The sequence below is a fragment of the Mustela lutreola genome, chromosome 1 (genome assembly GCF_030435805.1).
Source record: "Mustela lutreola isolate mMusLut2 chromosome 1, mMusLut2.pri, whole genome shotgun sequence".
NCBI lineage: Eukaryota > Metazoa > Chordata > Mammalia > Carnivora > Mustelidae > Mustela > Mustela lutreola.
Window position 1 is genome coordinate 17934893 of NC_081290.1, and position 14162 is coordinate 17949054.

At 33.3% G+C, this 14162-nt stretch overlaps 1 protein-coding gene across 12 annotated transcripts in view; it reads right to left on the bottom strand.

Moving 5' to 3' along the window:
- The window catches only part of ADGRL3 (adhesion G protein-coupled receptor L3), an 809555-nt gene that overhangs the window by 33380 nt on the left and 762013 nt on the right, over positions 1–14162 (bottom strand). For 7 of the 12 annotated variants that reach the window (XM_059160370.1, XM_059160333.1, XM_059160350.1 and 4 more), the window contains 3 exons: positions 13006–13032; positions 10287–10455; positions 2141–2266 (listed from right to left, as the gene is read on the bottom strand). In XM_059160370.1, the coding sequence (XP_059016353.1) occupies positions 2141–2266; positions 10287–10455; positions 13006–13032 (322 nt within the window). The remainder of the gene's footprint in view (positions 1–2140; positions 2267–10286; positions 10456–13005; positions 13033–14162) is intronic. The other 5 variants (XM_059160378.1, XM_059160359.1, XM_059160323.1 and 2 more) reach the window with 1 other exon arrangement.

Consider the following 14162-nt stretch of genomic DNA (forward strand, 5'->3'; position numbering starts at 1 on the left):
ATCAATATGCATTCACCTGTATTTTGTGTGCTTTTGTTAATGTTTGTTATATTACATAATTTTAAAAAAGTTTAAATGCACATAATGAGGGGAAATATCCTTGGCTAGGAAGTCTGTGAGACTACTCTGAAGAAGTGACATCTTAACAGATTTGATGGAATTATGATTGTTGTTAGGTGACATTTACATGAGCTTCCCCCTACCTCCTCTTCTATGAGTCTCCCCAACTTGAGCTAGCCACACTGGTGTCCTTGCCACTCCTTTCCAAGTCAATCATATTTCTGCCTCAGGCTTGGTACAACTGTTTCTTCTGCCTGAAGTGTTCTTCCCCCCAGATACATGAATGAATAACTCCATCTCTTTAAATTTTTACTGAAATATTTTCTCCTTAAAGAGACCTAACTCGGGGCACCTGGGTGGCTCAGTGGGTTAAGTCGCTGCCTTCAGCTCAGGTTATGATCTCGGGGTCCTGGGATCAAGTCCCTCATCGGGCTCTCTGCTCAGCAGGGAGCCTGCTTCCTTCTTTCACTCTCTCTGCCTGCTTCTCTGCCTACTTGTGATCTCTGTCAAATAAATAAATAAAACCTTAAAAAAAAAAAAAAAAAGAGACCTAACTCATTCTGCTGTTCCACCCACCTAACCCTGCTGTTTTCCTCCCGTAGTCATTATTATCTTATATAATCAGACTTAAAATTATAATGCATTTATTTCCTATATTTATATATAATATCCAGTATTTAATGTCTAATGTCTGTATTAAATTTGAGGCTCCAGAAAAACAGAAATTTTGTCTCTTTTGTTTATTGATGTATCACACACTGAAATAATACCTGGTATAAGATAAATATGTATGTATACATAAAATATATTTTGATGTGTAGAACATGCATGTTACGTGTAAAATTTTAATACTTCAATTAATTCTATATTCTAGGCTCTATACTATGTAATTTTTCATGTATTCACTCACTGAAATCTCACAAGAACTCCTTGAGGCAAGTACTCTTATTCATTAGAAAATTGATGTTCAGAAGTTAATTAGCATATTCAATGTCACAGACTTAATAAGTGACAAAACCAACATTTGAATCCACTCAACTGGCTCCTGACCTAGGAGCTTAACAACTCACTAAACTATATCAAATAATGGTTGAATAGAAAAAGGAGGTAAATAAAAAATATTGCAGCAGAGAAAAAGTATACATTATGCAGCTCAGAGTCAACTCTTAAATGTTCACGGGATGAACTGGGGTGATATGGGGGTAAGAAAAGGAAGTCACAGAAGACTAAATACAATAATATCACACTTCAAAAAACTTTTTAAAAAGTGATAGTAAAAAACAAATAGCAAACATCTTTTTTGGAGGTGGGAAACTATTAGAATGTGTCAAAGAAATGAAGAGCAGAAGTTTTCTGGTTGCAGGCACAGGAATTGATGAGGGAGGGGTTTCAGGAAGGAAAAATATACAGAAAATGTTCAATTCGTGAGTTGGATGTTCACTCCACAGGTTTGTTTTCTACTCTACTTCATAACTTAATGGATGTTACATGTATTGTTTTATGTTTCAAATATCATATGACAAATGTAAATACATCTACAGTCAATAAAACAAGTAAAAAATAGGTTAAAGAAAGGTTGAAGTGGAAAGGGTAATACTTTAGTTCATAGTTTTTATAAACATGCATAAACACAAACCAATCCTACACATGTCTGTGAATATCTCTTTGTGTGATTATGATTATGACCAAGATTTAATAAGTGATTATTAGCACCAGGAAGTAGTTACTACATCGGCTATAAGAGGTAGTTCCCTTAAAAATCATATATATGAAATGCTACCTTCTTAGAATTTTTGGGTAAAATGCCAAATTCCTTTTGTCACTTTCTGTATTCATTCAACTAGGAATAATCTGAAATCATTAATTAATATGCAAACTGAGACCCCGAATTTCATAATTTTGTTGCAATGTGGCTTTTGGACTATTTGTCCTAATCATTCCTATTTGAGACACTGAAAGAACAACAACAAATGTGATGGGTTAAACACTTGGGATACAAACTAGTTCTGATCAAGGAAAGATAGCAACTCGTGACAGAATACAAGTAAGAGATATTTCATTTGAACGAACAAATATTTACCTGTGAGCCTGTGGAGTAGCGTCCAGGAGTTCGAGAACCAGATGTTTTCCCTGAGCCAATGGAACTCTCTGTACTTTTGCCACTACAACAATGCGTTCGCAGGCATTTCCCATACTCTTTTCGTACCTAGCCAATTAAATATTAACTTCTGTTAGCACGTAATTCATTTCCGCTGGGAACTATGGTATAAAAATGTATGTGCGTTTCATTTTTAGATCATTAATAATAATTATTTCCTTGCCCTACAGATACAAGAAATTCTGTTCAGCATATATCTTACGGTATAAAAGGATATCCAAGCCACCAATCTTGAAATTTCACATAAATGGAACCTTTTAAAACAGGCACACATGCATACACACACATGCAGTTATGCTATAACACTACTACCTCTTAGTTCAAAAAACGAAAAGTTAAGACTCTTTAAGACACTATTTATTTTTAGCCTTATAAATTTGGTCTGAAGTAGCCCCTTGGTGCAACTGTTCTTCGAATTGAGGTCTAGTGAGAAAGCCACAGAGAGGAGGGGATAAAGAGAGGGAGGGGAGGGGGGAGAGAGAGGAAGACAAAAGGGAAAAGAATGTTTAAACACAGAAAAAAGGAATGTGTTGGGTTAAATTTCCTTTAAATCTCTATTTCTCTGAAGTTTATTTCCCCTAAAAGAGGTCAAATTTATAACTTCAGAATATAAAATCCAAAATATTTTTAAATTTACTCCATCATAATAATTCTATTCAATAATCACAGATTGCTTTTCTTTATTAAATTCTTAATCCTGCTTGGAGTATAAAATCATGGGAAAAAAGGAGATAAACATTTTTTTTTTTTTTTTTTAGTTGATGTTTCCAAGCAGGGTAACATATCAACAAGGTCTGGGAAAACTTTTAGCATGTTTAAAATTTTTATTACTATCTCTTTAATCAAACAAGACATACAAAAATAAACAGTAACTGCCCTAAATCATACTTCCACTATGTACAACAACAACAATAATCCCCAACTATGTCTTCCTCAACTATAAACACATTTTGGGACATTTTATTGGTTATGCATTCCAAATTTATGTTCATTATGAAACAACACTGTATATATTATTATATGTAAATGTCATTTATATATAATACATATTATAAGTAAATATTATTATATATAAATATTGTAATATAAATATATAATATACATATAATATAAATATTATATATATTATTATATAAATAACACTGTATATATTATTCTTGGGGCACCTGAGTGGCTCAGTGGGTTAAAGCCCCTGCCTTCTGCTCAGGTCACAGTCTCAGGGTCCTGGGATCAAGCCCCGCATTGGGCTCTCTGCTCAGCAGGAAGCCTGCTGTCCCCCCCTCCTCTCTCTCCCTACCTCTCTGCCTACTTGTGATCTCTCTCTCTGTCAAATATATAAATAAAATCTTTTTAAAAAAGACTTTATAATTATTCTTAGCTCTTTATGTATTGAATTCACATGAGTTCATCCTTTCCACAATTTGGGACAATGTAATATCCCAATGTAATTTTATTTAAAGCAAAGAAATAGATGCATGCTTTTTTGAGAGACATATTTAGAATCAAAAGCAAAAAAGTTAGTGTGAATGATACACTAAAATATTAGCATTCAGAACTAAACTACCATATCTTAATATTAGAGGGTTCTTTCTACCAAAGATATGGCAGAATTGGAGACAGAATACATTAAGGTTTGCTTGAAGAATTCACATATATGAAATGCTTATTCTGGGATAGGAACAACAATCTACCAAAGCATGAAGGAGGCATGCCTGCTGCCAATAAAAGGGGGGGACCCGGGAAGGCTTCTCAGAGAAGAGGATTTCTGAGAGAATCTTCAAAAGATAGGTTGGAATCTGTCAGGTTAGAATATGAACTTGAAAGTAAGGCTAGATGAGAGAGTCAAAGGCATTCAGGTACCGTGCACAGGGTGAGCGGCTTTTGAGGACTTGCTCTGATCTGGAACACCAGCATTACAATCATTAATATATTTTAAATTAGAGTGATATGTTTTCCAACCAATCTCTTCTATGGCACATTTATGAATAATTAGAAATATTAGTTTTATTCAGTGTTTAAAAGCCACTTCACATTTTGTTTATATTTTAAAAGAAATAAGTTGATACCCGCATGTGTATGTGTCTAATAGATATGTGAGATTGGGAATATGGAGTGAAAAAGCTTCTAATTTTTCATTGCTATTTCCTAGGAATTATGCTAGGTCCCTCCCTCAAAATGATCCTAGGAAATAATCGTTACCTCCATTTTACAGATAAGAACACTGAAAAGCTTAAGCAATGAAAATAAACTGAAAGATTGAAAACATTAGGCAATAGGCCCTATGTGAAAAAAATCCACATCTTATAGGTGCTCTATGGTCCGAAAGCTCTTTATAAGAGGCTGCATTTCTAAAATTAATATGTTAACATTATTATTAAAGTAATCTATTAAATTATCCCTTTCTCTGTATCTGGAAAAAATAGGGACAAATGCTTTAATTAGAATTTGAGAAAGCCAAAAATTATCTCTACCCAAAGGTGAACACTATCAATTAGAGTTTAATATTAGTCCTGAAATAATGAAGTATTTCCAAGAACCAAAATGCTGATTATAACCCATGTCCCACTTTGTTTTTCCTAATGTACTCAAGAGTATATTTTCTTCTTAGAAAAGAAAGTGTTTTTTAATGAAGTGATTTAAACCTAAACAAATATTTTAAGAGGGGGAGATAGAGAAAGAGAAAAAGAGAACCACTCTCATTCCTGTCACAAAGGCAGCTATACTATATAAGCCACAGGAATTCATCATGGACTATTTTCATTTTCCAACAAAGGTTAAATGTGCCGAACTGGTTATATATACGACCAGCAAACCAAGACATCTAGTGATGCCAGATTCAATATTTAGGTGTATTACTTTCTGAATCTTTACTGAGTTTATTTTTCTGTGATTAGTTTTGAAATGCTAAGCATGTGTTTTAAAAAGAAAAAAAGTAAATAACATGGACTGTATCTCTGAATAGATCAAATAAAAGCTATTTGATCATTCAATCATTTGCGTATTCTAATCCACTATTTCACATGATAATCCATCCCACCACGACCAGATTTGGTATGTTATTGTTTTAATATTGTTCTAGAATATAGAATATGGGAAAGAAACTGTACCTTATCAATGGAATATTTCTTTTATACTCTCAGATCAGAAATAATTATGATACCCTCTGAGGTTTATAATTGAGTGCATAACAAAAGAAAAAATGATAAATTTAATGTCACCAGTAGAAATACTGGTATTGGTCATATCATGCAATCCACACTCAGAATAGGACTGATAACACAGAGTTGGATTTTTATTAATGAGCTGAATCCATCAACAAATACCCCCATAAGGCAAAATATCTCAAAATGGAGTATTTCATATTTCTCTAATCAAAACATATGAGCAACTATGTCAGCATGGGCACATTACGGAAATTCAATTAGATGGCTTAAGAAAAACTTCTTAAGAGAATTAAGATTGTTAACATGTGCATACTACCCAAAACCATCTATAGATTCGATGCAGTTTCTCAAAATCTCAATGGTATTTTTCACATATACAGAAAAAACAACCTTAGAATTTGTACAGAACTACACACACACACACACACACACACACACCCCAAAGGCCAAAGTAATCCTGAGAAAACAAAGCTGTAGGCATTACATTTCTTGCTTTCAAATTATACTACAAAGCTGCAGTAATTAAAACGGTATGGTGTTGTTATACAAATAGACACACAGAACAAGAGAACAGAATTAGCCCCAGAATAAATGCTTACATTTACTGTCAACTAATATTTGACCAGGGAGCCAAGAATACTTGATAGGAAAAAGAATACTTGAGAGATTGATTGGACAATCTCTCCAATAAATAGTTTTGGGAAAACCAGATAACTACATGCAAAAGGATGAAACTGAACCCTGTCTTATACTACTCACAAAATTTGACTCAAAATGAATTAAGGACTGAAACATTTGATCAGAAAGGATAAAACTCCTAAAAGAAAATATAAGGGAAAAGTTCCTAGACACTGGCCTTAGCAATGATTTTTGAACATAACATCAAAAACAAAAGCAACAGAGGCAAAAATTAGTAAGTCGGATTACATCAAAATACAAAGCTTGTGCATAGCAAAATAAACAACGAAATGAAAAGGCAATCTACAGAATTGAAGAAAATATTTGCAAATCATATTTCTTTAAGGGGTTCACATATAAAGAACTCATATAATTCAATAGCAAAAAAACTAATTACAAAACAAAACAATCTAATTACAAATGGACAGAGAAAATGAATAGATATTTTTCTTAAGAAAACATAAAAATGACCATCATAAAGAGATGCTCAACAACACAGAGCAGGGAAATACAAGCCAGTACCCCGATGAGATACCACTTCACCTCTGACAGAATGGCTCTCATCAAGAAGATGAGAAAAAAAGGAAAGAAAACAAGAAATAAAAAGTATTGGTGAGGATGTGGAGAGAAAGGAGCCCTTGTGCACTGTTGAAGGGAATGGAAATTGATAGAGCTATTACGTGAAACAGTATGGAGTTTCCTCATAAAATTAAAAACAGAACTGCCATACGATCCAGAAATCTCCCTTCTGGGTATACATCCCCAGGAAATGAAATCAGAATCTCAAAGATCTATCTGCACTCCCATGTTGACTGCAGCATATTCACAATAGCCAAGACATGGAAACAACCCATGTGTCCATCAACAGGTGAATAGAAGAAGATGTAGTACATACATACGATGGATTATGTTCAGCCATGAAAGGAGGAAATCCAGCCCTTTTTGACAACATGGATGAAACAAGGGCATTATGCTAAGTGAAATAAGTCAGATAGAAAAAGACAAATACTGTATGATACCACTCATTGGGCAAAGAGCTGAACCCATAGAACCAGAATTGAATGGTGGTTACCCAACACTGGGAGTAAAGGAATTTGAAGAATACTGGCTAAGGGGTACAAACTTCCAGCCATAAGAAGAGTAAGTTCTAAGGCACTAATGTACAGAGGGATAATTATAGTAAACAAACCTGTATTACATACTTGAAAGTTGCTAAGAGAGATCTTAAATGTCCTCACCACAAAAAAAGAAATGGTAACCATGAGTTGATGGAAGTATTAGCTAATATTATGGTGGTAATCATTTTATAATAAATGTGTATCAAATTAACACACTGTAGGCCTTAAACTTACACTATATTATATGTCACTTATATCTCAATTTAAATAAAGAAATAAAAGAAAAATCTCCCAAGACATTTCTGCAATTTTAAACAAAATTATCTGTTTGTTTTGTAGGGATAAAGGTAAACAATTCCATGTTTTCTATATTTCCTAATGTTGCCCATGTTCTTGACACCCAATAAAAATGCCACCAAAATTAGAAAATTCAAAACATAAGGTGAATGAAAGAATAATATGTTTATTATTCATTATTATAAAGCATAAAAGTAAGCTTCTAAAGCAGGGATTGGTAAATTTTTTCATGAAGGGGCAGATAGTCAATATTCAGGCTCTGTCAACCAAGAGGCAACTAAGGATGTTATTGATGTACTTAATTTTAAATTTTAAATGTAACCACTTAAAAATATAAAAATCATTCTTGACTGTAAAAATCAAAGGCAGCTAGACATATTTAACCCATGACCTGTTGTTTGCTGAAGTCTGTTCTAATGAATCACAAAATTGAGCTTGATGACATTTAAAAAAATTTTTTTCATGTATGTTAAATATACTAAAAACTCAACTTGGTTTTAGATCGTGAGGTTTAATATCTTTTCCTGTATATCAAAAGCAATCCCTAGTTATACCAGCCATGCATGTTTGTAAGATAAGAAAAATAAAAATAATTATTGGGAAAACCTAAAAGGTATTGGTTAATAGAAATACTCAAAATCAAAATAATTAATGCATAAAATACAAAAAGTATTTTCTGCTTTGAAGAAAATTTCTATATAACATTAAAATTTTAAATTTCGTTAGCCCAAATTTCTAGTTAATGAATAAAATAAAAATAATAGGTAAATCTGGTTCACTATACTTGAAGATGTTCAAATTGCTTAATGGCCCAATAGTCCCTTATTTATACAGACAAATGCTACTTTTTCCCTTAATCTTCAATTTCGCTCTCATCTTTTTATATATATTTCCTGTGACAACCAGTTATGTCTTTCTTCTGTCAAAATCTGGAAGATTTTTTTCCCCAAATGCGTAGTCTCCCTCGCTTCTCTGAAAAGTTTTACGATACTGGCTGCTGTCTACGTTTGGACATTTTCTCCTATCATCTTGATCCTGATTTTGTTCCTTGGACACTTCTTTTTCCATCTCTATTCCTAATCATTATTCACATATCCTACTCTTTACATCTTTCAAGTGTGGTAGACTGCTAGCTGTTTATAACACCTAATTCCTCATCTTCCTGAGGTAAAAAAGCTAGACTATGTTTTCTAGTCTTCCTTGCAGTTTAGGTGGTACCATTGATAGTGTCCTATCTGATGGAAGGTGAGTAGAAGTGATGGAAGCCTCTTGTACACAGATCCCCTCTTTCTCAGACTGTCTGCTCGGTGTCAGTACTCAAGATGACTATGGAAATCATATACCAAGGTTGGCTAAGACTTCATCAGTCTGTGTCCTTCCATGAGATACCACCAACAGTTGGGCCATAAGTAAAAAAATAATAATGATAAGTATTTTGTGGTTAAGCAACTGCAATTTAAGGGGGGGTGTGCACTAAATATTTGGGAAGGTTCATCCATTGTAAATATAACCTCTTTTCTAAATTAATTCTCATTCAATAGGTTAGAATCCATCCATTCCCTTACAATCTCTTTACTTTTCTGTAACCTACATTTATAGGCCTCAGTCATCATTACTATTCTAGCCTTATTTATGATTATGTCAACACATTGTTGATATTTACCACCATATACAACTGAAACGGAACACGACTGACTCATCTGGACAAGTGGATACCCGTCTCAAGTATTGTTTTAGGTCCTATGAGTCTCTCAAATCAAAAATCACAGACATAGATATTTTTACTCTTTTTGTTTGTTTGTTTCCCAAAGAAAAATTTTAAGTGTTGTTTCTCTCTTAGAAGAAATTTTCACATTTTGACATTTCATTTTCAGAGCCACCTCTCAATATCTCATAATTATTTTTATTACCTCCATGTTACACATGAAGAAACTGGGGCATGAGCAGGTTAATTAACTTGCCCAAAGTCATATAAGCTTTTAAACAGAAAAGCTAGGATTTAGACCCAGACAGTCTTTGCTCAGGAGTCTATGTGATTGGAACCCTAATGGCCACATTTTTAATAGAGTTAAAAATTATAAGATGAGAAAATCAATCATTTCTAAATTTCTAAATTCTAAAAAATGCAATTAAAGTATTTAGTGGCTAAGATTAACTTTGAAAATGAATATTTTAGGTCCTTGTAAATGTGAAAAATCACAAAAACAGACCAGCACAAAAAATTAAATATTGCGTCGTAGTCATCAAACTCATAGATTTTATAAAAGACGCTTTTAAAGATAAGTACAGAGACCATTACTAAGTATGTCATCATTCATTTAAAAACCATAAATGTTATCATTAAATTATAAACATTCATATTTTCCAGTACATATGAACTTTTTTTAAAGAAAAAGAGAAAAAAATATATTTTCTATGTGTATATATGCATATATACATATATATATATACATATATATATATATATATATACATATATATATCTCCACCCCACAGCTCCATAATATCTTAGAAATGCTATTTCTAATACATAAATTCCATGTGTCTGTCAATAAAAATATTAAGGACTATAAGGTCAAGCCTACAAGAGTATAATTTTTGTTTATTATCCAAATCAGAAAATACTCTGATTTTTGTTGTTGTTGTTGTTAAACACATTCACCAACTATTATGCTTCTGTTTTGTGTGTTTTGTCTTGCTATTGTAAAGATAAAATTAATGAAGTGATATATTTATTTCTTAGAGACAAAAACATCAGGAATGATTTATGTTATGGTTACTTTCCTATTTGAATAGAGAATTTTTGCTTACCTTCTTTTGTAGGACACAATGGAAAATGAATATAAACATTCCCTGTAGAGAATTGAATATAGTGAAGAGATACGCCATGATGACTGTGCTTTCATTAATATACATGAGTCCGAAGGCCCAGGTCAATCCTAATAGGCAGAGAAGAGCTATTGCACCTATAACCCATGACCTGTAGAGAGAAAAGAAAATTAAGGGTTATCAAATGATTGGTCTTTAATTAGCACAATCATATCATATCAACAATACTGACACTGAAAAAAATGTTACGGTAAGTTTTATTGACAGAAAATGTAGGACAGGTGGTATAAGTAACTTTAAGATTTTAATGGGGACTACAAGTTTTCAAACTTGAGGAGATATACATGAATGAGAATGTTATGAACGCAGAAATTCATTTAAGCAAAAGCAGATTTGTACTATTAAATTATTCATGTATTTGCAGCACATATGCAAATGATATGGAGATGTAATTATGGTGAATGGCAAGGGGGAAAAAGTCTATAAAACTATGTTAGTTTCCACTGGCTTCATTGTTATGATAACATTTGTTTGATTGGACTCTCTCCATTAGTACTTCATCTGATACACTTTTACCCCATTTTTCCAAATTTCCTCTTTTTCCATAAAAATTTTAGTGCTTACTGACAAAAAAAGAGCTTGGATTCGAGGGAACAAGTATATGGAATATATGTATGAATTTTTAAAAGTTCTATTTGTCTGATTCTATAGTTATGTAAAACAAGTGTGATACTGTGGATGGAAAAAATTGTTCCACTCTAGATCACCATCTGTGCTGTCTCGGCCTTCGGATTGCTGTCTTCTAGGTTAAGTTGGACTAGACTTTGAAAATCAGTAACTGGCAGCTTTGCTGAAAAGAAGCTTAAAAGCTTCAGCACTTTGAAGGGTCTGTAAACTTGAGGGAGAGAATGAAGCTGAGAATGGGGATGGAGTGGTATGAACAAAGTAGGCTAGAATGGAAGACAATTCTCATTCTCCATTCCCTTAGCTTTCTCCAGCTGCCATTCGCAATAGTAATCAACGGGTGACAAAAGTCCATATTATCTGTGGCTGTGTGTTCTGTATTGACTATCAACATAAAGGTGAATCTTTCCAATAAATGGGAATCTGATAAGTGAAAATGGAATCTTTCTAAGTATATAGGAGAATAGGACCAAACCAGGCTAGATCTCTATATCCTCATGAACCCACCCTTTCTTTTCCCAGCACACCTTCCTTCAAAGAGTAAATATTTCTTTTCAGCAGGCCATACACCGCCACTTGCATTGTCTAAGGAAGAAATATTTATGGGGATTGAAACTTCACAAAATGAAGGGGTTAAAAGAAACCACACACGTATTCACCAAATCCAAAGCTGGGTTGCGTAAAGTTTTCAGCGAGCACTATGTCTTAAGGAAGATATGGTCCCAAAGTAGTCAATTAGTATTAAATTCTTATTAAAATTCATCATGACTATTTACTGTTTTTCTTCTATAACCATCAGCTATTAGATCGCCTATTCAAATATCCCCTAAATTTAACATGTTCAATTTAAAAACATTAAGGTTGTTGAACGAAGAATCCCTAAAGAAAGCTTGCCATTGTATGTGGCATGTTTGCATATATGAATCAGAAAATATCTTAGATATTAATATTTTTTCTAGAACTTAACTGAAAAATATGGGAACTCTCAAGATAAAGCTCTCAGCTTCTTACAGGCATTGGAAAAAGGAAAAATGGAAAGAATACCATTAAATCAAGGCAAAATTGCTATTTGAATTTAGAAATAAAATGATAGAATAAAATACTCAAGTCAGCTAGTATCCACTGGAAAACACGTGATGGGCCCAAGAGTTAATGATATAAGAACTACAATGAGCCCAATGTCTAAAGAAAAAATATATACGCAAGAGCATGAAGAAGTAAGTGAAATGTCATTGGAGAAAATGAAAACAAAGGACTCTTCACCAGAAGAACAAACTGAAAGTCTAGAGTAAGGTCACCTAGAGGTTGCCCCAATCTTAAGTTTATTGTGGCAGGACACATAATTTTAAAACGTATAAAAGAAAAAAGCTCAAATATCAACATTTGAGTGTATTCTTATTAGATTAGTACAGACTTGTAGCTTTGTTTTAGGAATTTAAAAGATGTATTCATAAACAGGTCATTAATCAAGTGACGTGTCAAAATTGAAAGGTAATTTTCCATACATCGAATTGAATTTGTGAAGGAGACTTTTTTTTTCCCCTTTTCGAATATTTAAAATAGAAATTCATTAATATCCACTGCAATTGGGTAGCTTCGTACTCCTAGGGTCATTCGGAAGATACACAGCTAAGTCACAAAATGATTTTGGATGAGCGATGTCCAAACAAACAACAGAAATGACGACATATGAGGCACAGAGGAGCGCATCACAATGAAAGGAGAAAGCTATTCAAAGCGAAGCAAGTCTGTACCACAAGAGGTTGCTAGGAGTGTGGCACTGATTTCAGGTGATACCCAATTAAAAGAGGTGAAGCAGAATTTGTTTTTGGCGATACACCTGCAGCATATTTATTCTGCATACGAGTTGTATGCCTGATTATTTTCCTGCACAGTTTGCTCTTCTGCCTCAATGTGAATGACAGAAGCTCTAATGATTTTTCAGTACTGATCTGACAGCTGGTTCATGGGACCACACTGATAAATGGAATTTATCAGCCATTCAGGTCATTCTTACTTGATGAAGGGTCTGTTATCCTCATAGCTAAAGAATGCATAGACATAAAGACAAGAACACCAACATTAGCATTTTATGACAAAGATTTCATATGAAAAATATTCTCCTGGTCCCCAAAGGCCTCTGTACCCCACCTCCCTAAAAGGCATCATAACCTTCCCTTTTTATTCAGAAGGTAAATCCTAAAATGACCATGAGAACTCACATAACAAGAAATAAAATCAATTTTACAATACTGCAATACCCCTTATGAGACTAAAAAATTCCATTTTTTCATCACGAGCTCATATTACTTGTGACTTGACAGAGACATTTATTTCTTAGAGATCGCAATTCTCCAGAGAATGAGAAATCTTATGGGCAATCTGGAAAAGGCTTGGGGGCATACTTAAAATGACAGATTTCATGTCACCTAAAGGTATCCTTACTCTGTAATATTAGTAGGTAAGATTGCTTAATTATGGACAGTACGTTTCTAAGTAATTTTAACTTGCAGATGATTGACCTGAGTTAAATCTGAACACTATAGCCCTTTGAAAATAATCGATCCTGACTACTTTAAAATTCTTTCTGTTAGTGTACTACGAAAAAAGCCTGAATAATATTTTGTAGTAATAGAAGCAAACATACAGCATCTGTTCATTATCACTTACATTAACTAATTTATTTTGCAGAACAGAAAGGAAGGGAAACTGTTCTTTTCTCTCTTGCGAGGGGCAAGAGTTTCTAATATTACACATACACAAATAGAGCTCTTAGACCCCAAATATGATGTATTTTTGAATAAAGAGAACTACTGAAGAGAAACCTCACTCTACAAAATGACGAAAGAGTAAAGAATAGACGGAGAGCCTGGGATTTAAAACAGTTGGCCTGGAATTCACATCCTAGATCAGTCACTTAACTAGCTAAAGGCAACAAATTAGTTAACCCGTGGATGTGTCAGTTCATACAACTATATGAAGTGGTGATAATTATATGTAGGTTCCTTATCATAATGAAATTATGTATTATGTATAAAGTGCTTAGAACAGTGCCTGACATGTTTTATGTACAGTAAAGATTATATTGTTATTATTAGACTATTTAAAGCAAGAGTCCAGTTGCACTGAAAAGATAGAATCTCTCACCTGAAGAATAAACCACTAAATAATAGA